The sequence below is a fragment of the Ischnura elegans genome, assembly GCF_921293095.1.
Source record: "Ischnura elegans chromosome 13 unlocalized genomic scaffold, ioIscEleg1.1 SUPER_13_unloc_1, whole genome shotgun sequence".
NCBI lineage: Eukaryota > Metazoa > Arthropoda > Insecta > Odonata > Coenagrionidae > Ischnura > Ischnura elegans.
The window spans coordinates 11,528,486-11,553,577 of NW_025791657.1; the positions used below are offsets into that span (position 1 = coordinate 11,528,486).

The following is a 25,092-nucleotide window of genomic DNA, read 5'->3' on the forward strand; positions in this document are numbered from 1 at the left end:
AATGATAACTTTTTTGCAATGAAAATACAAAAAAATTACAAATTAAAATTGTCAAGATTACACAACAACTTTTTAACAATTGTTCAATATTTTCATTGTCTTGGGATAGGAAATGCTTTAATTAGCAAGAAACTAAGCCATAGAGTTTTGTCTCAGTACCTCAGCTGGGCGGGAACATAACACTTTCAGTGCAAGGTATGTTTGTTTGAAGGCTTCATTTTGGGGCTTAGGTATACAAACAGTCCCCGAACCTCATGGAGACATATTTTTTACCGGAGTTTACTAGAATATTCAATCTGTTTTGCTCTGTTTTACACACAAATAGAGAACGTCATGAGTACCTCAAATAAAAAAAATCACTTTAGTCGTAAAACATTTTGTTTTCGGAAAAGAGGCAACGAGAACTCAGTTTTACACAGCCCTTGTGAGTTTCTTTAGGCAATCTGCCAAGGATGAATATGAGGAAGGTAGGCTCCTTCCCAGCAAGAAATGCCAAATTGCAGTCTTGATTCAACTAGAGCACAATATACAGAACAACCTATTTTTTGGACATAAATAACTTAATATAAGGAATTTCCTTGAAATCGATAGCATTTCCAATTCCAGTTTATTGACATATTATTTCCAATTAACATTTCCATCAATAGTTATCTCAGATTTACTCACAAAGTTGATTTGCTCAATTTCAAAACATGCCAAACAGGTTTTTTGTTTGTCACACATGGGACATCTGTAGTAAACACTCCATTTTTCGAATTATATCTTTTTCATTTAAATTTAACATATTTTGTTCATTTGCTTGATACAAATTTATATTAATAAAATTAATATTTTGTTCCATTGCATTCTATTTTTGTAAATATATATATCACTCACATCGTGCAATATAAAACCCAAAGCTGTATAATCCACAAAGGAAGTTAATTTAACATAGAATATTCCAGTATTGAATTTTTTTACTCATAAGAAAAATAAGTCACCAAGATCCATCTCCTGGGCACTCCAGAAGAAAGTGATGTTTCTTGTCCATAAAAGTCATGTATTTTCTCATTCCGGGTTCTCCCTCTGAAGTTACTCCGGAACCATTTAGTAACGACTCCTCTCATTCCAGCTTGCTACAATCTTTTCAATAACAATGACTCGTCTATCCAAGTTACGTAATGTTTACGTATTACAAAACTGCAACTTTCTAATTATTGTTGAGTGCATCAGAGATAGCAGAACAGAGCTTTAAAATTGCATCTTCTGTACTTTTATCTTTCAAATAATCCCAATTGCACAGGGATAAGTAGTTATTGGTGTTCATGAAATGTAAGAGCTGAACATAAAATTTTTTTCCAAGACTTTTGAGAAGACAGGTAACAGTGATTATTGGTATATAATTGCTTGCATTAGTTTATTAGCATTATTTTAGAAATTGGCAGAACAAAGCTTTAAAATGGCATCTTCTGTACTTTTACCTTTTAAGAATCCCAATTGCACGGGGGTAAGTAGTTATTCGTGTCAATTAAATGTTAGAGCTGAATTTAAATATTTTCCAGGACTTTTGAGAAAACAGGAAACATTGATATTGATATATAATTGCTAGCATTAGTTTTATCACCTATATTGGAAATCGGGACTGCAATACCTGTTTTTAATTGTTTTGGAAGTTCACACTTCATCATAATCAAGTTTGCTATGTGTGTAAAAAACGGTACAATACGATCATTTATCTTAATAATATTGATACTCTTTTTATCATGACCCCTTGCATTTTTAGGCTTAATTTCTTCAATAATTCTAAAAACCTCTTGAACGTCAGTTGGAAGGAAGTACAATAACTGAGCCTCACCACAGCTTCAATTCACAGCTTATAATGACTTTCAATGCAAATATCAAAATATTGGGTTCACTTGTTAGTCTTTGAAAAGCTTCACTAAAATGATTGTTGATCTCACTCACTGTCTTGAGTGCAAAATACAAAAAATGACTTTAAACGATTCCCATGGTATCATGGGAGATGACTGATCATCCCAATAGGTACTTTATCATTATTCATTCTTCATTGCAAAGGTAAGAATAAGGTATTTGGTTTCTCACTACAGATTTGCAATCGCTTGATTTAGAACAACTTTGATATTTATATGGATAATCTTTCCAATGACCAAACATGTCAGCTGCACAGAGGTGGCCCATCTGGGGAAAGCAACACAACTTACATAGCACGAATATTGTTTATCACTTGTGAGTGCTCATGTGGCGGTTGGGATTAGAACTTACAGTGATAAACTTGGTGCTTACTCTGAATGAATTATGTTTCACAACTGTACGTGCACACTTGTTGTGGTCAAGGCCATTCCTCACAGTAAAGTACTTGCTGCAGTCCCTGTATAGAAATGATTAATCTCATTTATGTACACCCATGTGACGGCTAAGGTGAGCATTAGTACCAAAAGACTTGCAACAAATGTCACATTGATAAGGTTTCTCTCCGGTGTGTAATCGCATGTGATTGGACAGAGAAGAACTCTGAGTGAAAGATTTTTTGCAGATTTGGCACGAATATGGTTTCTCTCCCGTGTGTACTCTCATGTGACTTTTGAGGTGACTCCCTTGACCAAAGGACCTGCTGCACACGTTGCATTTAAAAGGTTTTTCCCCTGTGTGCGTCCGTATGTGACATATGAGATTACTACGGCAAGCAAAAGATTGTTTGCAGATACTGCATGAATGGGGTTTCTCTCCCGTGTGAATTCGGATGTGCATTCGGAGAGCACCTTTCTCAGTGAAAGATTTTTTGCAGATACTGCACTCATAAGATTTTTCTCCCGTGTGCGTTCGCAAGTGTTTAACCCTTTCTTTACTGCAACTGAAGGATTTGCTGCACACATGGCAGGTATACGGCTTCTCTCCTGTGTGAATGCGTACGTGTTTTACTAAGTCGGTCTTTGCAGAGAAAGACTTTTCACAATGATAGCAAGAATAAGGTCTTTCTCCCGTGTGTGTTCGCATGTGAATATTAAGAGTACTTCTATGAATGAAACGTTTTTGGCATATTTGGCAGGCATAAGGCATCTCTCCCGCGCCTACACACACGTGACGATTGAGGTGACCAATACCAGTGAAGGACCGGCTGCACACGTCGCATTTAAAAGGCATCTCTCCTGAATGCATCCGCATGTGTCTTCTGAGATTACTACCGCTAGCAAATGATCGTTTGCAGATAGTGCATGAGAAGGGTTTCTCTCCCGTGTGTGTTCGCATGTGACTTCGGAGAGAACTTTTGTCAGTGAAAGATTGTTCGCAGATTCTGCATGAAAAAGGTCTCTCTCCTGTATGCCTTCGCATGTGTTTAACCAGGTTATTCTTCTCAGAAAAGGAATCACTGCACAAGTTGCACATATAAGGTCTGTATCCCGTGTGTATGCATACATGTCTTACTAAGTGGGTCTCATCCACGTAAGACTTCTTACACTCATTGCATGAATAAGATGTATCTGTCATGTGTATACGCTTGTGTTTGGTGAGGTCCTTTCTCCGAGGAAAGGACAAGGTGCACTCGCTGCAAGAATATGACTCCTCTTTTCTTCTCACACCCACGCGATTACAAAGATTTTTAATGCAAGATGACTTTGAGGATGAACTCTGTAAAGTTGACTTCTCTTCTACAGTAAAACTTCTTCTCACTCGCCTCATTTTTTTCTCATCCCTTTTCCTGCCAGTGGTTTCCTTGAGAGGCCCATCCCCTTTTTCACCCAGCTCATCCATCAGATTTCTTTCTATCCCAAAATGGGATTCTCCAACCTTGGAATCAATTTGTCTCAGCAAAGATGTGGGATCAATGCATTCATCAATCGAATGGTTCATTACATTTCCTTCCGCAGAAAGATGTGAAGTTGATGTTCCTCCAATGGACATTCCTTTGGCAGCCAGGAACCCTAGAAAAAATGTCACATTAAACCCAGATAACACAAAGTAAGAGAGTTAACAGTTTCTTATGGTTTTCTTACGGAAAAAATTGATAAGCAGCTCATCAATTTTTTCCGTATCAAGAATAAGTAAGGAATGCCGTCAACTATCCTCAGGCAAGCTATTTGCTTATGTTGGAACGTTAAAGGCGTCTGAACAGTGTACCACATATACTACGCAGCTCATCCCGACATGAATTTAAAGACTACCGGTGAAATTAAGCGAGTCTTAACAAGGGCTTAACAACTGATAACAGATTTCCCCGTGAATAGAAAAAAAATAATAACTGGAAGCGACTGGCTAGTGAAGATATAAAGCATAATGCAAGTATTTTATCCTTGTGACGGAAAGGAAAAAATAAACATCAGGGAGAACCGAACACACGACCTATGTATTTGTTGATCTGTCCTCTTACCACTACACTACGGAAGCTGATGAAAGAGAATGGTTTAGTAACCAGTTTAAAATCCAATTATGTAGAAAAACTTGTCTGGTATGTGCATGAAAAACTGAAATTATTCAAAGTCCACACATTTTAACATTTATGAATTTTAATTGATGCCTTGAAAACCTGACGACTACAATATGTATATTAGAGATTCCTTCCGACATTTTTATATTATTCTACGTCGCTATTCCTGTGAAATTTTGTGTTTTTTCTTATGACCGTCGTTTCGCTATCAGTTCATACATGTGAATGATTTTCAAATTATGGCAGTATGATGATGCCATTAGGGCATCATGGCTGAGATACGGCTCGCAAGTAGGGGAGAGTGTTGCATCACGAAATAATTTCTCAAATTTTTCATAAAAAGCAAAATATATTTACTTAAGATTCAGTCAAATGGTAAAAAATCAATCCATCAGGATTACTTCACTAAATTTCTAAGTCTTAGTTTCGTACCTTTACTCTTAATGGATATAATTAAAACTTCTCAAAGTGTTTTTTATTGTCCCTATGTACTATCATTTGCAAAAGTCTTGCAACAAATCGGTCGTCGCCACTTTCGCTCCACAAAGATTGTGCTCGGAAACTGTATGGTTTTCGGGTATATTCAGTAAACCAACACTAATCTTCATGGTTCAATAGATGGAGAACGGGTCATTAGGTGAGTGAGATATTTTTTCATCCTTTTTCAGTCTTGGGATTTGATCGCTTCCATTTAAGTGAAATTTGTGTTCATTATGTTCCCCCAAACACATTGTAGCATTAAATGCAGGTGGAAAGATCGAAGGTAATTCCTCGGAGAGATTTTGAAAAGTTTGTAGCTTGGCTCTTTTTGAGTGATCTTAGCTCTTTTCAGAGAGCAGGAAATCACGAGTCGTTCACTGTGAACATGGCAGACTTTTGTTTACATCTATCGACTCGGGTTGATGTTTTTAATAAAATATCTACGACATAAGATACGAGGCAGCTTTGATATTCCACGTGTTTCATCATATAAATATCTGAGCAAACACGTAAAATATGAAATTAGTTAAGCTGATCGGCATTACTCGTTGCGTATGTAACAACATAGTTCTCCGACGTCTGTCAATCGGTAAAGATGTATTCCTTTCCACATATTCAAAGTATGTCCAGGAAAACTTAATTCCAGCCAAAAGTCCCATTTTTAATGATTTTCGGATTTAAACAGGTATTGTTTGATAATATGTTCCACTGCTGAATTAGTGTGAATGCATATAATAACTCTACGCTGCTATGTGGTTGATGATGAAGTTATCATATTTAGCTGCAATCATTTACATATACTCTGATAAATACCGGATAATGTAGGATACTTACTCAGCATCATTAATTAACTTCTCTACTTACATTAAGTAGGTTACATGGTATTAGGAAATGTGTTTGTTGGCAATACGTTTTATTTTTAAGGCAAGATTGAAATCAGTGGAACTGCAGCTCATTTCATAAAACCTTTGAAGTCGAGTAAGAAGGACGTAAGCAAATCCTTACAGTATTTCTACTTGAAATGAATGTATACGCTTGCTTCATTAGAAATACAAATACCGAGTTAAAAACATAATTGCAAATAATATTAACTTATAAGGACGATACCATACCGAAGTCGCAGGCGACATCATCATAATATTCCTATTGTATACACTAACCAGACTAAACATAAAGTATGCGAAAGCCTCCGTGCTCAAGTTATAATCATATAAACGAATAAAGTACTTAGATACCGAGAAAATTATTATTTTGATCAAAATTCGTGCAATTGAGAAGCACATGAAAGCAGCTCAGTGTTACAATGACAACAAATAATGAAAATTATCGCTCCTAGACGTCAAAATAGGAACAGGCCCGCGTTCGAGTCCCTCTCCTGCCCGAATTTTTTATCCTCCTCACAGCCGTATTACATTTTAAAGTTTTTTTTTATTTTTTAAATGTATGTTAAGAAAATACCAAATGTTGAATTCGAGCATTTTTTAATAACAATTTCTATTTTAAATGATCTTGCGACAGGAATCCTGCGTTGCTAGCGCGGTAGGATGAATCATTGCGTTTCCCTTTACAGAACTCCAATCTGAATCACTGGTGGTTGTGGTTCCCAGTGCTTTAAGGTTTCCTTTCCAGGTCCGTAACTGCTCAACATTATTAACCATTGGGATGAGAACTATCGTAGTAATCTAATGTTCCATATACGTAATTTCATAAATAGATCAATTTCAGCTCATTAAAAAGAAATTTATGAATGATATTTTGCAGCGATTATGCTGTCTGTCTATGTAGTATGATGCCCAATTGTCATCAACTTGTCGCCATTTCCTACTAGTTAATTTTTCCAGTAAAGTTTTTCAAATAATTTTACCCTTTTCCGTTTCGTAATTGAGCAGTGACGGAAACTTTTCTCAGAGATAGAAAAGATATAAATTAAGTGAATAATTTTACTTTTAAACTCAAGGCCTCAATATTCTATAATCAGTGTTTTTTATACAGTAATTTTGATGGAAAGGGACAGAATGTGAGACCAGCTGATCTACTAAGCACAATCCTAGGAATAACCTATGTAATGGTAATCCTTAATCGTGCACCCACACCGCACAGTGGTCCCAAATCGAAAAAAGCTGGCCAAAAGTCGTTTTTTCGAAAATTTTCAAGGAATTTTTGGACCTTATATTCGGATTCTACAGGATATGGTCTACAAATTACACTACTAAGTTAGTATTTTGTTCATCAGAGCGGCTGCAGTGATCCGTCAAACATGGAGCATTCACCGTAAAAATCACAGTTGCGTGAAATCGGTCGATTTTGATGGAGTTCAGCGTCATGCAGGACAACCTTTACGCGATATATTTGGCCAAAAAACATTTTTAACTACAAATATAAACATTATGACATAGTGAGACATAAATTTTATTCTGATTTTACTGTGTTTACTATTTTATATATATTTTGTAACTTTTAGTGTTTTTTACCCGAATTTTCAAATTAAATGTACAATATCGTTTAGAGAGGCACGTGAATGCACGGTGTCTTTTGCACCAATACAAAGGGAAAAGTATATGCAACGCAGCAGTGAACAAAATTTTTGCTACTAGTTGCTACTCCGACCTCAGCATTGATTTAACTATAATGATGCAATGCGCTGACGCGGGCGGCGGCCAGGCTGGTGCGTGGTAGGGCTCGAGGAGATCCAGTATTTATGGGTGTTATTCAAAATTGTTGGATATTTTATTTCTACAACAAATATTTACCTTATGGATACACATCTCTTACCATACGTAGAACATTTTATCATTAATAGTTTCCACTTGACCTTACCTTTTATTTACGCGTGCCCATGCTCTCATAAAAATTGCTTAAGGACTCGAGCGGAAGGATATATTTATGGAACGAAAGTTCGCAGCTATGCTTATAGTAATCCTCAAAAACTTTAATGCGTTTAAAACAAAAAAGAATCCCTCAAATGCTACTCCACCCTTTCCTTCCGTTAGACGGATTAGTTTTTGCCCTCACGCGGCACATTGTCCCTCTGTCGCCTCCTTAGCGGCCTCCTCAACCGCATGCAGGGCAAACGACTGCCGAAAAGGCCTAGGCTATTTATTGCGCCCATTGGGAAAACACAACCACCGCTCTCTGTACACTTGTTATGAATTGCACTTTGGCCACCGGGGATGAACGGAGTAAGCCTTTTCACCCTTCAAATGTGATATTTCCTAGAAAATGGAGATAATAGCATCGCGAACCTCACACTATGGAACCCCCAAATTACTTCTAGACATCGCTTGCCCGAAATTTTCCCGCCAAAACTCTGTTTTAGTCAGATTTTGCCAAACGAAAGACGTGAAAGTTAGTTTCCTCAAGCGTGAAGATCGAGTCTTGAAAAAGTCGAGTATCCTCGAATTTTTTAAAGAAGACTTGTGGGGTTGAAGAAGAGTGCCCATAGTGTTTTAGTTCGATAACTCTGAAAATTTTCACGCGTCTTGAGATGCATGAAAAATTTCTTGAAAGTGGAAAAGGGTCCGTATCATATAAAAACCAATACTTATTGGATTGCTGCAGCAACAAGTTAGAGTTAGATGAGGACGTTAATTCAAAGTTATCCTAAAAAAATTGCGGAGAAGTGTTTTTTCTCTCAAATTATATTTGCCGGTGGAAGGAAAGAAAAAGAAATGACAGGTTTTTTAGAAGAAAGATCGCTAATTGCCTAAATGAGAAGTTGAAATTTCCTCCGCCTTTATTTAAACGTCAGCCCATTACATCCAGTAAGTATTTAATGTGGAATTTGTGATGAATTTAGAGTGATATTCATTGTACTTAATTCAAAATGTTCGTCAAAATTGCTGCTCTGCTGCTAAGGTTCATCAGGTTTTTTTGAAATTGGTCGACCAAAAAAAAAAATTGAGAAGTCCAGTGAAAGGGCCTAGAGACGGAAAACGGAGGATCTTAGAGCTAGCACATCGCCAGTAGAGCATCCATGAGTTATCGAAGCAAAGGTGATGAGTTCGTGGCGAAAATAATAAATGAGATGACAACAACTACTCTCTCAAGAGCGCGGCGAGTGTTATCAAAATGGAGAGCCAAGGATGTGAGGCAAAGTAAAATCTCCCACGAAGAAGCCCTTTCCATGATCGTTTCTGGTAATTTCACGAAACATCAGTACTTGCTCCTCCGACGGACATCTAAAGAAGCTCCCCTTCCTATTGTCCACTTGTCCGAGGAGGCAATAGAGGCGAGGAATAAGGACATAAGAAGATTCAGGGAGCACCATGCAAGGAAATTTTCCTGGATAGCAACGAATGAAGACCTGTTCAAAATATTACTCCTAACTTCAGATGCTATGATATCAAGTATTTCTAAGGCTCAAAGAAGGAAATTACTTCAATTACCAGTCGAGGTAAAGAGTTTATTAATCCTGGAAGAATTGAGTGGATGACGACTGTGATGAGGATTTGTCGGATAGTGATTATGAATGTATTTAAATTTTTTTCGTAACAATGACTGAGAAAGATAAGGAGAAATGTTAACTTATTTTTTTGATAATTAAAAAAGCCCAAATTAATGGAAAATCTCATTTAATTTTTCGTACCAAATCATGTGCTCGTTAAATTGATGCCTCACTGCGTAAAGAGCTTATTGCAAGCGTATCAATAAATTTGGCGTTTAACTTGAGTTATAGGAGTTATGAAATATTGTTTATAACATTTCAATGATTGAAATAATGCCTCCGTTGAAACTTGTGAAATAAGGAACCCCGTTTAAAATTGCTTCCAAATCCATTGGCACGTTACAAGGAAATTAGAATTAGATATTATAATTTTTAAACAATTAATGTAGTACAATAATACTAATAATATACTTATAATATAAATTTCCAATTAATATTGACTTATTTTTCGTATCAAATACGATCAAACATATGAGAAAGTAGAAAATGTTCTCTTGGTTCATTCAAAATCAGTTGTTCGAAATTTGTCCAAAAATAAACAATGCAGTCATTTTATATGCATTTATGTATGTTTTAAATAACTAATTCTGTTTTATGATATGTATAATTTTTATTTACTATCACCAGTATAATCTCAAATTCCAATGTTAAAAACATTAATTGTTTAAACAAAATGTGAAATAACAATAAAATTATTGCAAATACATAAAAAATAGTAATAAATTCAGAATAAGCGGTCAAAAACAATAAGAATAGACCTTTAGGTCAAATATATACATAATAACAATAGCGTAATTAATTTTGGCCAGCTTTTTTCGATTTGGGACCACTGTGCACCGGTGCTTATTTTTAAATATAGGAAAGGGTTATCTTGAGGTATTTATCAACTATTCTTCTAGTGCGTACTTTCTTCAAGCAAATTATGGCGTCAACATATATGATATGATAGAGCTACAAATTGGCCCTATTTACACTATTTTGGAAGTTTGTGAGAATCACTTACGGCCTGCAAGTTTTACTCCAGGTAACTTGCTTCCTCGTCCCTGGCTGGTAAAGTTGCGACAGAGATGTAGGGCAAGACGAGGTGCAGGACTTATCAGCTGACCATACTACGGCCCGGGAGCACCCGATTGTGCGTTAAGAGCTGAGGGAGTGGCTTTATTCTGCGCAAAATATTTTACCTCCCGAATCGATAGTCTGGAATTTAAAAAGGACGAATATTGGTTGAAATTGACTTTCAATTTAATCCCTGTCCGTTGATGTTATTGGAAACCTTACCAATGGCAGCATAACTGGATAGGGAAAAGTTGTACTATTGAGTCACTCTTTAAGTTGGCTGTCCTTAATAATATAGTAATGACCTAAATATTAAAATGGAAACAATAACTAATTTATATAACAAAAAAGAAGATTAATGCGACATGATCACTAAATATGTTAGTGCTATCGTAAAAATTTAAGCCTCTCCTACATATGCAAACAGTAAAAATAGAGACACATTCTGCTAGCAACTATGTAGCCTAGCGATTTTTTTAGCAATGAAAATACCATTTTTTCCAAGGAAACATTACCATTGGTGTAAATATAATTATGTAATTAACAAAAATTGATAATTAATGAAGAATATAGCTTATGGAGCTATCTTTATCAGCTTCAACCAAAGTAAAGAACTATTTAATGTCATTCAATTTAAATGGTGGAGACAAAATAGCCGTGTTTTTTCCCGGAAAATAGCCAGTTAATTTTTTTTTCATTTATAAATTCTCCTATATCTAACAAATATTTCAATAACTTAATATAAAGTCTCCTGAATGACGTTGAATCCCTAAAAAGTGATACAAGCGAGTTGATTTCCGTGATCCTAATATCGAAATCGTGCCCCCAGCCGGCCTTATGGGGTTTATCATTGGAAGCCAGGCCTCATAGGTACCCACTCTTTTAACGGGTAAATATTTTCAATTATCTACTACAGTCAAATACGAGTATATAAATAATTACAAACGCCGCAACGACGCAACAAAATTTACGCTGGTTTACTCAACTGAGCATCGTAATGGTTTCCTACATCTCACCCGAGTGTCACGATGACCCGTTCGTGAGTCGTTCCCGAGCTACCATGAAGATTCATCCCAAGATAGTGATCATTCAAATATAATGGTGGCCAGAAATCGACAATGGAGCGAAAGTGGTGCCGCTCGATTTGTTGCGAGACTTTTGCAAACGATAGTACCACATGTCCATGTACCTAAGAACACTACCTATTATACCAAGGAACACAAGTAAGATTGGTGGGAACAGTAAATAAAGAGTGTAAAAAGGAAATAAATTTGATTTGTTAATTAAATTTGAAAATACATTAACGTGTCTTATAAGGAAAATTAACGTTGCTCAGGTAAAAACTCAATCTTAAAATATATCTCCTTTCTAGTAAGAGTAAACTTAGGTTTAAGCCTCCTAAGAGCATTCTTTAAATTCCAATTATACTATGAATTTCACACAAAAAAGCAAATCATAGAATATAAGACCATATATTACCAATGACTACAAAAATTACAAACACAGTAACATGTTCCGAGGAACATCATGGACTTGTGTTCCTTGGTACAAGAGGGAGCCATTTTTAATGTGGGCTGAATTTACTGTTCCATATAACGTCTAAAATGCCATATAAGTATGGCAAACCCACAGAGGAAAACATTCGATTAGACTGAGATTCGAACCCGGATCCCTCGATTTCAGGCCGAGTGCTTTAGCCAGTTAAGCTACTGAGGCGTCATTCTCCCCTGTGGAAATTTGTGGACTATACCGGATAAGGTGGTATGGACTGCTGAGCATTACTATGCGACTAGCAGTACAGGTAGCACAGCCGGAGAGCAAAGCCCGAACTTTGAACACGAAGAGGTGTTCGCTCTATACTTATTTAAGTATACCGGGACTAGACACGGCGATAACTTTTACGGAGCCACCCGCAACGCACAAAACCACTGTGGATGACTCCATAAAAGTTATCACCGTGGCTAGTCCTGGTTAGTGATGGGGAAAAACTTTCCATAAGGGATTAATCGTATCATATGATAAAATTCAAGCATAATCGATTCAGGGAAATAATCGGGCCGAAATAATCGATTACGCAGAGAATCGGTGAATAATGGAATACTTAGCCAGCCCACGATTCTTGAGACAATTATGCACTGCGATGCGATTCTGTGGGTGAGGAGAACCCACCCAAACACAGAATCACAGTGTCATTGTTGACGATTAAGGACAAAAGAATCTGGAGCGCCTAACCTTCAGCACACGATTATTTTGCCCAAAGAATCGCCCCATAATCGTATGATGATAATCGGTTCATAATTGTCTCAAGAATCGTGGGCTGGCTAAGTATTCGATTATTCACCGATTCCCTGCGTAAGCTAGGAATATTGTTATTCTGTCCTGAATCGCTACCGTGCGCAACCGATTATCTGAGTGTGAAGCGATTCTTTTTGTGGTGTGGTAGAATAATCGTCTCGTAGGAACGCTTAAGACCTGAAGATATCGGCGCGCACCGTCTCATTTGTATTGAGTGAAAAATAAAATGCAAAAAATCGATTTTATTGTCGTATTTTGAGATTGTGCGGATGCTGTAATGGTGGTATTTTGAAGGTGGGTGTCATGATGCGTGTCAAATAATTTAGTTCGTTTTTGAACTTGTAATATTAAGTTATTTTATCCCTGACAATCTTAGATCCGGATGATGAGTGGTAGCAATGCCTACTTAAGCTTACGAAGGCATTAGGCTTAAGAAATTCTTAAGCTTAAGAAGGCATTGGTGGTAGTAATAAAGTAGCTAAGTTTTTGCCTTGTTATTGACAGTGATATCGTCAATAGGTTTTTCATGCCATTAGTACATGACAAGGAGATTGTTTTTCTTTACTCTCACTCAAATTTTTGTGGAAGTACTTCCACAAGTGACTCTTTACTGGTACCATATCACTTTCGTTTCTGAGCTTACACCGAACAAAGGATTTTAGTGACTTATGGGTGAATCGGCTTCAGATGAGGTGTCTGGGCTCTTCCACTTACGAGGTGTTATACATTTATTTACGATTGATTATTAGGTAAGAGTTGCCCAGTAAGCTTTATTACTTATTGGCGGTGAAAAAAAATTGTTCGTCCTTGACCAATTAGCCCCTGTATTCCATATGATCATGTAGTTACTGAACGCGGTCATAATTTTTTTCGCCAATTTTTCATGATGTCTTCCTTCAACAATAGATATTTTCTCCCATCAAAAATTTAGAATTTGTTTTATTGCTTTTGATTGTTTTCAAATTTTTCAATCACCAATTACGATATAAGGATAGATTGTCATTAAAAGTATATGCTCGCTCTCGTTTCTCGCAAGTGAGCACGTTTCTTATTCCCGCCGATTATATTCAAATAATCGATTATGCAAAATAATCGGATGTCCATAATCGATTCAATAATCGCAATAATCGCAAGCAAATAATCGATTATTTTTGCCCATCTCTAGTCCTGGTATACTTACATAATAAGTAGCTAATACTTATCACCATTATGTTGATTTTGCTGATGTTACTATAGCAACTGTTGGAGTGATCAATTTTTGGTAAAAGACATCGATACGTAACCAAAACTTTTTACTTTTCAGCGTCAAGAACTTCAAGCTAGCATTTTCTCTGGAAACATCATCATCTATTTGAACTGAAATTGAACTATGCTACACACTAGTGCTTCTTTCGCGTTATAGCTTACTCTTAAAGCCTCCAGGTCAAAGCACTGGCCGATAGTTTCAAGTGTTCCTGGGTACGCTATGCATCAGGTACACCACCCTCCCCTACTTGCAAGCTTGCACTAGCCGTCTGCCCTGAGGATAGAACACGACTCGAGTTCTGAAACGTCGGCAGAATGTAGGAAGGCAACCCGGCTGGAAGCCCGAACAGCCTTCCTTGACTTATTTAGGAGGATGAGATAGACTGCTTTCTAGGTTGTTCACTAAAATGCAATGTACAAATCTCCTGACTCACAATCCCATTTCCTGAAAAGATCACCACTGCTCATTTTATTACTAAAATTCTGAATTTCTTCTGAATGAGTTTTCAATTAACTATTAAAACGTTTGAAGATAAAAGCAATGCCAATAAGTAGGGATGGACGGATCCAGGATTTTTTTCGGATCCAGATTTTGATCGGATCCTTGATTTTCGGAGCCGGATCTTTCAGATCGGATATTTTCGGATCCAAATGCATTTTCAAATTCCTGACTCTGAGATTCCCTCGATGATTGTTCAATATCTTGGGAAGAGTCACACTATGTGCCAGTCGTATTTTGCCTTTTTAAATTTCCACTGCTGAAATTCTCCTATGTTACCCCTGCGAGAGCTTTCAAACAAAACGGTTCATGAGTAGGACAAGAATCGCATGCGACGGCGCCTTTGAAGATAGAATCGGAACTCTTTCCACCTTTATGGGGCATTGCGTTCACTGAAGCTATCTTTTAAATTTCAGATCCAGATCCGATGTCTTCCGCAACTTTGGATCTAATGTATCCAACGAAGGGAAATAACCGCGGATATTTGGATCCTAGGTATCCGATCCGACCATCCCTCATAAAAACATTTGAAGATAAAAGCAATACCAATAAGGGATGAGCACCAAAATAAATGCAAGTAATCATGTACCACCAGTGGCGAGACAGTTAAAACTAAGAGCTACGAGGGCATAATGAAAAGTAAGGTCTCCTAAAAACACCATTTCCCAATCCCCAAGTCGCCATGTGGAATATGACAACAGCACTGCATTTGAAATCAATCGATTCAGCTTTGACTTTGTGAAAATCCATGTTGAAATGAAAAATAAACAACCTTGGTAACTTGAAAATGATGCCTCAGCATTGAAACGTGTCGTAACAATAAAAACTTCCAATGAAAAGTTACCAAGGTTATGTATTTTTTTATTTCAGCACTACATTCCTTGGTTCCTACACCAAAGTGTAGCATCACCCATGTGGTCATAGCCCGTTCAGTAGCTACATAGCTGTACTTTAGGATGGAGCTCCCACTTAGCTCACCCACTGCGATGGCTGCCTGTCCTTACGCTACTGCACTCACAGTTTTTTTTGTCTTCATAGTGCGTAGTCCAGTACACGCTCCCAATGCTCCCACGTGCTCCCACTTCAGATGCTAAAGATTCGTGGTCCACTTTCGCTCCTATCGCTCCCAGTGCTACCCTACTGGATCACGGCTGGAGCGATTGTAGCATTTGTTAGTCGTTTGTTTTACTAGTATCGTCTGCTCAGATATTAGATCGCCTGAATTAGGGATTTTTATAGCCCCTTGTACTTCACTTAGCTTGTTAGAGAGGTCAGTAATATAAATGACAAAAAGAATATGACCATGGGATACACCACAAGAAACCTAATTAATATTAGATCTTCATTGGATACCATGATCGAACACCACAACAGACCGATGTTTGTCCTGAAGATTTTACCTACTGGTTTGCAATTCCTTCAAACAACAAGGTGATAAACTTAAACTATAAAGAGCAGATGATATGATACATGTAAAAAAAGACATAACTGATTAAATACCTTGTTAGAGAAATTTCAATGAACCAAAAATAAGCCTAATTAACTTAACTCGCCTAAAAGCCTGCGTTTAAACGATACAAGTATAAATTAATGCCTGTTTGCATGAATTATGTTTGTGGACCGAAACGGAAAATGTACGAATGTTTGAACCAAGCTAAAATAGGTTCAATTTGCAGTTCATGCATTTGCACAAGTTGAGAGGTTACACGTGTAACCACTTAACGTGCAACAACGCGACCGTATGGTACATTTCGTGTTCATTCTCGCGTTCATACATTTAGACTTGTACGGGTTTATGTAGGTGTAAAAAGGCCTTAAGTGGATTGTCCTTTCTACGATTTATCAATTGCACTCGTGACATTGTATGATAGTCTCAAAAGCAGTCCTGCACTTGAACCAATCTCGTCAACAGCAAGCCTTAAGCATTAATGCAATGCGTGTCAACCTGACCTTAAGAAAATTACATAAGTAAAATACAACCGAACATCAATAATTGATTAAACTTAAGTTGAAGATTAGAGGAAGATATCATCATTTGAGAGATAATACAATCTTCATGGAGAAAGGTTGGCCGCCACAAAGCACAAACGGAATACTTTGACTAGAAGTTCACGTACCCTAACCTAAGAAGTCATAGTCTATCTCAATTTCACGCAATATCAAGTTCAAAAAACTAATAATTGATCTAAATAACAAATAAATCAAAATAACTTACAAAATTAATAGAAGTAACAGACGGAATGCTTCGACTGGAAGGTTCACTCACCACATGCCTTATAAATTTAAAATAGCCATTTTCTATCTCCACTTCTCGCTAGCTAAAGCATAAACCACTAATAATTAAATAATATTATATATAATTAATTATCACACCAACAAAGTTTATAAGATATCTTGGACTTGCCGCTAAATTTCTTCCTCGATCTGGCCCATGGCGAACATTGACTCTGAATTGTAAAACCATTGAGTTACAGCCATTTGCCTCACCGTAATATACCCCGAATAGTTCTTTAACCATTTGTTTTTAGCATTTACCATCCTGGCTCTCTTAGCGACTTCTTCCATCAACTCGAAATGGTCATATTATTGCTGGCCAGGTCCACAATTGTCATGAATACCATTTTCTTTTGCATTCCTTCCCGCTCAAATTCGCGCTGAAAACCGGTTCACTCCAGCTCACCCACCTATTTCTCGGGAGCGTTTGTAGCGATAGAGAAGCAAATATAGTGACGTCATGCGTGACGTACGAGAGCACCACGGAAGCTTTTGTAGCTTGTACTGGACCACGCAAAGACTCACTTCCAGGGCTTCGGACCACTGGGAGCTTGTACTGGACTACGCCCCTATGATTCTACCCTCGAATGCGGAGGGTTCAGCAGGTCATGGTCGGAACGTATATCCAGAGTGGCAGAGATAGAGAGAGAGCAGGGAGTCGTTTCGAGGAGACGTGAGCACGCGGGTTACCGTAGGCAGTCAGCTATTTTTACTGGGAGTGTTTTTTTTTCTTTATGTCGAGGCTAGTGCTAGGAGTGTAGTTAGTTGAGGTTAAGTGTATCCCTTATTTGTTATCCCATGTCCCCTCCCATATTCCCGGTGATGAAAAGGGAGTGGTTTGGATGCTAGCACAATCCTCTCAACTTTCTGAGGGAATTACTCCCTCCAACAGGGGAGTTGTCACCATTCCGAGTACGGGCGGAATTATTTTTCCCCTTCACGCTGTATCCCATTATGGTGCCAAGAAATCCGACGCCTTATGACGAGCACAGACCCACGGGTTAACCTGCGGCTTAACCGTAACACCACCAAGTGCGAACTACACTCAGTCACTCGATGAAAGATTTTCCCGATTAACATTCATCCCTAGTTGATGGTAGTGTATGGTGAGAATTGTATAGACATCAAAAATGTGAGGAAATACGGCCAGGAGTTTCCTGTTGGATGGAAAAACGTCTATGATGAGCAGCAGTCAGGGCAGGGAATCAACAGCAGCTTAAATTGACGAGATGGCACGCAATAACCAGAGAATTACTTGTCATGAGAAAAAGGATGGTATTGATACAGGCTGTAGCTACATCTCCGTGAGGAACACTGGGTCAGAGGTCACCCGTTACGATGCAGTTTCTGCCAGATGAGTCTCATAGGAGTGTGTCTGCATCATGACAGTGCGTGTTCACATGATTCATATCAAACGACCACACTATTCCATGAATTTATTTGGTATATCATATGCCACCCTCTTTACCACTCTGACATAGGCCGAAGGGAATACCACTTGTTTCCTGCTCTCAAAAAACACCTAAGGGGACAGAAATTCAGGCCAGACGATTCAGTGCAAGAATGCGCCAGTTAAAAATACAGGAAGATCAGTACAACACGAGAACTAAAAAGCTAGATACAATAATGCCAAAAAGTAATTTACCCTCAGGGCAAATATTTAGAAAAATAGCTAAATCTTTCCCCTTTCCAACGATGGATGCAAAGTTGAAAATATACTCATTTTTCAGGATTAAAAAAATAGGAAACCTTAAAAATTATTATGGAGGCTTACGCGGTGAGTTAATTGGCGATTGTTTTTTGGGTTCCTTCCATGTTGACTCATATTTGTGGACAACGAAAAAAAAGTAACTAATCCCAATCAATGCCTTTCGTTTCCTTTGATGAAGGAAACTACCCTTTTCTTTGTTAAACCAAACAAAATACAAAAGCCAACCCCTTTAAAAAGGCGAATATGATAATGCTTGTTTTACAGTTCTACCTAATTTTCCAACTTATTAAAATTGGACCAAATATGATGCTAACTTTTGCACTTATTTGACCAGATTCCATGCTAACGCTTTCCATGAGTGCTGATATTTCTTTTTGATACTTGATTCGCAGCCAAGTGCTTTTTCTGGTTAATTATTGCTATTTTTTTCAATAGACCAGTCCTAAACCTTAGCTCAAATAATGCGTACGAATCTTAGTAACAATCTTCACTGCAAAAAATGCTGCATTTCAATAAGCCATAAAGAAAATGTTCCTAGCCACTGATCCAAGTAAATAACCCTTTAAAGACGGTGGAGTTCTCCCCTCAGCATGACTGCTGTACTGAGTCTCAAAAAGACTCTTCCATCCCCTCCGTACGGAGCACTTTTGCTGGACCTTTGTTACGAAGGGTGTCACAGATAATCACACACTCTCAGCACCAACCCTTTTCCACCCTCCCTAGCAGGGACTCGGCAATATCTCAGACTCCAGAGGGTAGTTGGGCTCCCTGCTTTCAGGGTTTATAACCCTACCAGCGGCATTGGTTTGCAGTCAATCATGCTCAGTTTATATTAATTAGCTACATGGATATTTGTTGCTCAAATGTAAGTTGCAGACTTTCAATTGAATTCCTTGTTTTACTCTGAGAATTATCGAATTTTGAGCAAAGCTCTACCATCAATATTAATGCAGCAACCATTTGCATGTTGATATTTACACTAAAATCGACATATATGTTAATATTTACCATAGAATATCATTCAAAAAATGTAAACACTGCTGAAAATGCAAATAATTCAATTCTTCGTTTATATTTTTTTAGAAAGGAACAAATATTTATTTTGCGACATGACTGGACAAACAATTGCATGACTGCAGTCCCTTACCACTAAGAGGGGTGATATAAGACGAGGGGTCCGGGTACTTATTCCCTGATTTCGAGGGTAAAGCCTAAGCCATGCTGTGTTAGGTCCTGAAGCAAAGACATCGCACACCCGTGACCCTCATAAATTGGGAAGAGCTAGGAAATGTATATATTCTGCATTAGTTCACCTGTGCAGGAAAATCTCCGACAAAAATTTGAGGCTTTTGGTCACCATGGTCAAGAAATGTCCAGATGCATATTTTCGTCTTTAGTAGGGAAAAGGTAAAATACTAAAAAAATAAGTAGAAAAATATTTTGCTTGGGAAAATCATTATAAAAAACCATATAATTACAAAAACATTTAAAAGATTACTTCTATCCCCATTTCAATTGGCAAGCAAACTAAAAAAAGAAAGTATGGAAGGATTTCTATGTCAATAGTTTCATTCTCCTCAACCATTTACAACAATAGGGTAGTTTCCTTCATCAAAGAAAAACGAAAGGCATTGATTCTGATTTGTTACCCACCATTAGTGTAATTATAATGTACATATGATTTGGTTTTAGAAAATCCAGTTTATGCAAAAGGCAATGGTCGATTTTAACCGCATTTAAGAAGGGCAGATTGACGCCCATGCGATGCCACTCCACGAGACGTCACAGGGACCTAGTTTCTATACGAGTAGATAGGAGTTTTACATCATCTGAGATTACAAATGCATGAATGAGGCACTGAGCTCAGAGAAACATGTCTTATTAAACACCTATTAAAACTGGCTATTGTCGTAAAGTTTCCTTCGTTTGATTAGGTATTATTAATCCATAGTTAAGCCAAGCTCTACCTGCCAGCAGCCTGCATAGGCAGCCTGCACCTAGCAGCGCTCTAAGCCTCGCCCCTAGGTCACCCCACTTTGCAGCAGCAGGAACCAGAATGACATCACACGGGCTTTTCCCGGCATTCATACTTAGCTGTGGCATTTTCGCGTGCTTGAAAATTTCCACTTTTTATTTAATTGCAATAAAATAGATACCGTGATATAAGAATCTATAAGTGTGAAATACATACTCCAGGAGTAATAATCTCTCGATTAAGGAAATAAAAAAAATTATAGGAAACCACCCTATTCCTCCATGTATTTATTTCCCTTTTGAGCACTCACCCAATGCTTCTGGTGTAGACTCATGGGCCATAGTGATTCCCTCAATTGGCTCTCTATCCTCCATAAATACAGGCTGAAAATAAGAAATTTATAACTTGTTATGAAAGACTTGACACTAATTAATAAAACGTATTGCATCAAATTTTTGGAGTTCCTTCGAAATATTTTCTCAACAAAATAAATTTTTTCCAACACACAGAGAGTTCAAGATTTTCCCACTACTCTCAACCAGGAAATGGTCATTGAATAATATTACGTCGGTATTGTTATGTTATACTTATTAGATAACTCTGCCAGTGATGTCTTTTCGTATGCTACCCTATCATAATATAGGTGATAGTTTCATCTCTGAATTACAATTATAATTATAATAATATGTATTTCAATTTGCAGTAGGAAGTTCAGCGAGGCACAAGGAAGGGAAGGGAACTCGTAATATGTTACCAACAAATTAAAAGTCATTATTCTCTTGATAGAAAAAGTGAAGGCATAATGTTGAAACGAGGCAATATTTTTGGAAAAAAAATCACTCTCAACAAAGTAAAAATCTGTACAAACACAACAAAATGTCTTCTTTTTTGTCCAAGTCAAAACTGTATAAATATGCACTTATTAAATAAAAATTATTGATTAATAGTTTATGAAACCTCAGTTGAAACCAAGGTCATAACCCAGCCACTGCAAGATGTCCAATGGACTTCCATTTGACATCCAGAAGTCTCTTATGGACATCCTTCGGTTGTAATTCAGATGACATCCAATGAGGGTCACTACAAAGACATCCATATGGAGGCTCTAGAATGATATCCAATGGACATGATATAAAATTGATCCTAAATAATATAAATTACATCAATTTATGACTTCTTAAAAGTGCTGGAGATGAGTATTTCCCCTAGCAGTTCAAGTCATCAGTCAGAGTTTTCCAATTCCTGAAGGCCATTTTGGAACTACCACACATGACTTACAACTATCAATCTATCGACTTTGATTGATTTAGTCAGAAATCGAGTACCATCAATACAAGATGTCTACTGGTAACATATTACCAGTGCTATGTGTATTATCATGAACAATGTTGATGTACTGTCACCCAAATACAGTAGCAGTTATCGGCATTGAGTAGCGAATCAATGATCATCTGACAGTGCAGTGTATTTTTTGGATTTTGTAGAATTTTTCCAGATTCCTCCAAAGAGTATCAACGGCTAATCGGATAAGAAGATTGATTATTATTAAAATTCGTATTTGTCAGAGTTTATACTAAACATATTATTGCGAACCTGTTTTTACCAAGTGGATTCCTTAAATGTGTTGACCATGCAGATACATAACTTAATAAGTTTAATTGATTGGGTAAGTAGATTGTTTGTTATTAAAATTCATATTAGGCAGAGTTTATACTAATCATATAATTGTGAATCTGTTTTTACCAAGTGGATTCCTTAAATGTGTTGACTAAGCAGATATGTAGTAGGCTCCAGTTTAACTTTGATAACTAATCAGATGTTATGATTGCACTAAAATCAAAAGCTTGCTTTTTATCAAATTATACGTTTACTTTGAAAGTGCGATTCCTCAAGGCTGGAATCTACAATAACAGTAGCCTATTTTAGAAATTCCAGGTTTGAGACAGCGTGCTTTTTCAGAGAACATAAATGCAAAAAAATAAGGTTTTGCAATTACCACAATGACAACATCTGATTCTATGAGGAAATTCGAGTAGGAGGACAATAGTTTTCCTCTCACGGCACCAAAACTTGTAATATTCTAGGGTAAGTTGGATTACAAACTATGAATTTGCCTTGAGTGCAATCAATGGATGTTATGAAAGCCTATAAGAATTTGCAGTAAAATTTTGAAACTTGGTTAGCCTAAAGAAAAATATTTGAGCCACATTGTATTAAAGTTTCATTTTTTCAAACTTCACTTTGATTTCACGTTTAGTGTCAAAATCTGGTCGGACAATTCCATTAAAAGAGTATTCAATAGAATATATTATCAAAACGATGATACGTTTAATAAGAAAATGCAATCAACAATTTCAGAGTTTGTCTCCGAGAGTTTGGCGGGGACTATGTACATATACTCCAGAAATCTCCATCATGAAAATGGTCCTCAATTTATAGAAAATAAAATCTGGTTAGCATGAATTTTAATCATCTAATAACCTAGGAGCTGATGAAACAAGTAAAAGGACTTCAGTGGTTGATACCCTTTGAGGGACCTAGAAGGATTCAAAAAAAGGCAAACAGAAGGGGGAAAAAGCCTTCCTTCTCTTTCTCTTGTGTTACGAACATAAGGCCCGGCGCAGAACCCCCAATGATATAAGGCCTGGAGACAAAATCCCCTGCTGACAAAATGCCCAATGACAAATTCCCCAGGTGACAAAATACACAATGACTTTTCACTTTTCTTGGGCTGAATCATTCTTTTACATCTTTTACCATGTTTCAATGGACAAAAAAACATCACTTTTTGTGAATTATTTTACTGATACCTAACCTAGCCTGAATGGGCTGAAGCATCCTTTTACATTTTTAAAACTATTAGGTAAATAACTCAATAAATAATTGAAGTTGATATTTCACTACAAAATTAAACAATTATTAACAAAATACAATAATACATAACTCAAAATAAAGCAAATAAAATGCTTTTCACTTTCATCAACTTATTTTTAAACTTTTTCACTTCATGTTGTGTAGCTTATTTTGAGATAAGAACACTTATTTCACTTATTACAGAAGATTTCGTTTTAATGGGTCCACCTGTTACTTGTGGCAGCCTCTTTATTGGGGCTGATCTTGCAGAATAGAACCCAGAAGAGGATTATCCCAGAGTATTCTCCGCTTAATTGGCACTGCATGCCGCTTTATTGGGCCAAGAGTCGGCAAGGTAGACTCTATACTAGCGACTAAATTAAAATATTTTGTTTTCAAAATTCTATTTTTTTATATTTTCCTCCTTTGATTTACTCTTATTTTTCACAAATGTTCCTATTCTTGCCCTGTTTTGAGAGCTCTTGTTATTATACTCTCCGCAAGAGGATAGAACTTTTCTTTAATAGGACTTAGTAAAAGACACTCATTCAGTATCGCCCGAGGATGTGAAAAATATATTTTTAGCAAATTGTTATAATTCTTAAACATGATAATAAATTAACTAAACTCACTTATTTATTTATCAAATTAATTGTTTAATAAACTTAAGTTGCATTATAAACAGGGGCCAACCTAGGATTTCTTTTGGGGGGGGGGAAGCAAGGCCGTATCCAGGATTTTGTTCTGGGGGGGCACAAGGATACCCCGTAATACAAAATGAACGCAATGATAATGGGACCATATTAAAAATCTGGCATATTTTTAAGGGTCTAGGGGGGCACGTGCCCCTGTGCCCCCCCCCTCGATTTGCCTATGATTAAAAACATTCTTTAGTCTTCTTTCCATCATTTCAACATTTTTTTATCCCATACACAGGATAGTTCGCTTAGTTGGGGCAAAGTGCACAAGTACTGATATGTCCCAATTAACCGGAATCCACTATAGTACCTTTGAATCGAGTGGGTGGCTAAAATACTGTGTAGAAAGAACAATTTTCGATCACGTATGATAATGAAAAAATATTAAGATTTAACACCAAGTCTATCCTTCATCTTTTAATTTCATTTGATTACAGGAATTCCATACATACCTCGGTATTCTCCTTGGGAGATGGTTCCTTCTTGGCACCAATCAGGTTCCACTTGAGGTCTGTCACCATGGCTCCTGAGCTCTCGACTTCCATCTCCTTACCATGGGAAGCAGTAGAGGGCTGTGCCTGCAAGGGAATCTGCAGGCATCATCATTAACACATTCATTGCGGAGCAAGTCAATTGACATGGTCCCATCTAAGCTGAGATACGGGGAACGTCAATTGATGTGCACTGCCAGTCGGGCCGGGAGCCCTTTCTCCGGCTCCATAGATGACTAATATCAACTTGCGTCTTCCGTTTGCGTGTATGGCCTTTAGCAAGCTTCCCTCTTTCAAAGAATGTGTGCCATTTGTATAAAGCAGTATTTGACGGAAGTTATGGAGCGGAAACCTCCCTCTTTTTTTATTTCTTATTTTAATGGCCGATTCTGACGACTTTGATGAATTTCAGGCCTGCATTGAATATTTTAATTATTGAAATACAGAAATATATAAATACTTTTGAGAATTTGTCACAGGAATAAAATTTAAGTTTGATTTTTATTGATGCATTCTTCATACTACCTTGCAACTGCCTCAAGGAAATCCATAAATGAATGAATACTTTTATTATACTTCAGGTAGAACCTGTGATAGTTAATGAACACAAGATACATGTCTCAATCCAACAAAATATTAAACAAATAA

At 37.1% G+C, this 25,092-nt stretch overlaps 1 protein-coding gene across 4 annotated transcripts in view; it reads right to left on the reverse strand.

Annotated features, from left to right (window-relative positions):
- Positions 1–590: 590 nt before the first annotated feature.
- Positions 591–25,092, reverse strand: part of LOC124172024 (zinc finger protein 271-like) — a 43,342-nt gene continuing 18,840 nt past the window's right edge. For 3 of the 4 annotated variants that reach the window (XM_046551425.1, XM_046551428.1, XM_046551424.1), the window contains 3 exons: positions 24,406–24,543; positions 20,713–20,785; positions 591–3,920 (listed from right to left, as the gene is read on the reverse strand). In XM_046551425.1, the coding sequence (XP_046407381.1) occupies positions 2,389–3,920; positions 20,713–20,785; positions 24,406–24,543 (1,743 nt within the window). In that variant the 3' untranslated portion in view covers positions 591–2,388. The remainder of the gene's footprint in view (positions 3,921–20,712; positions 20,786–24,405; positions 24,544–25,092) is intronic. The other variant, XM_046551426.1, reaches the window with a different exon arrangement.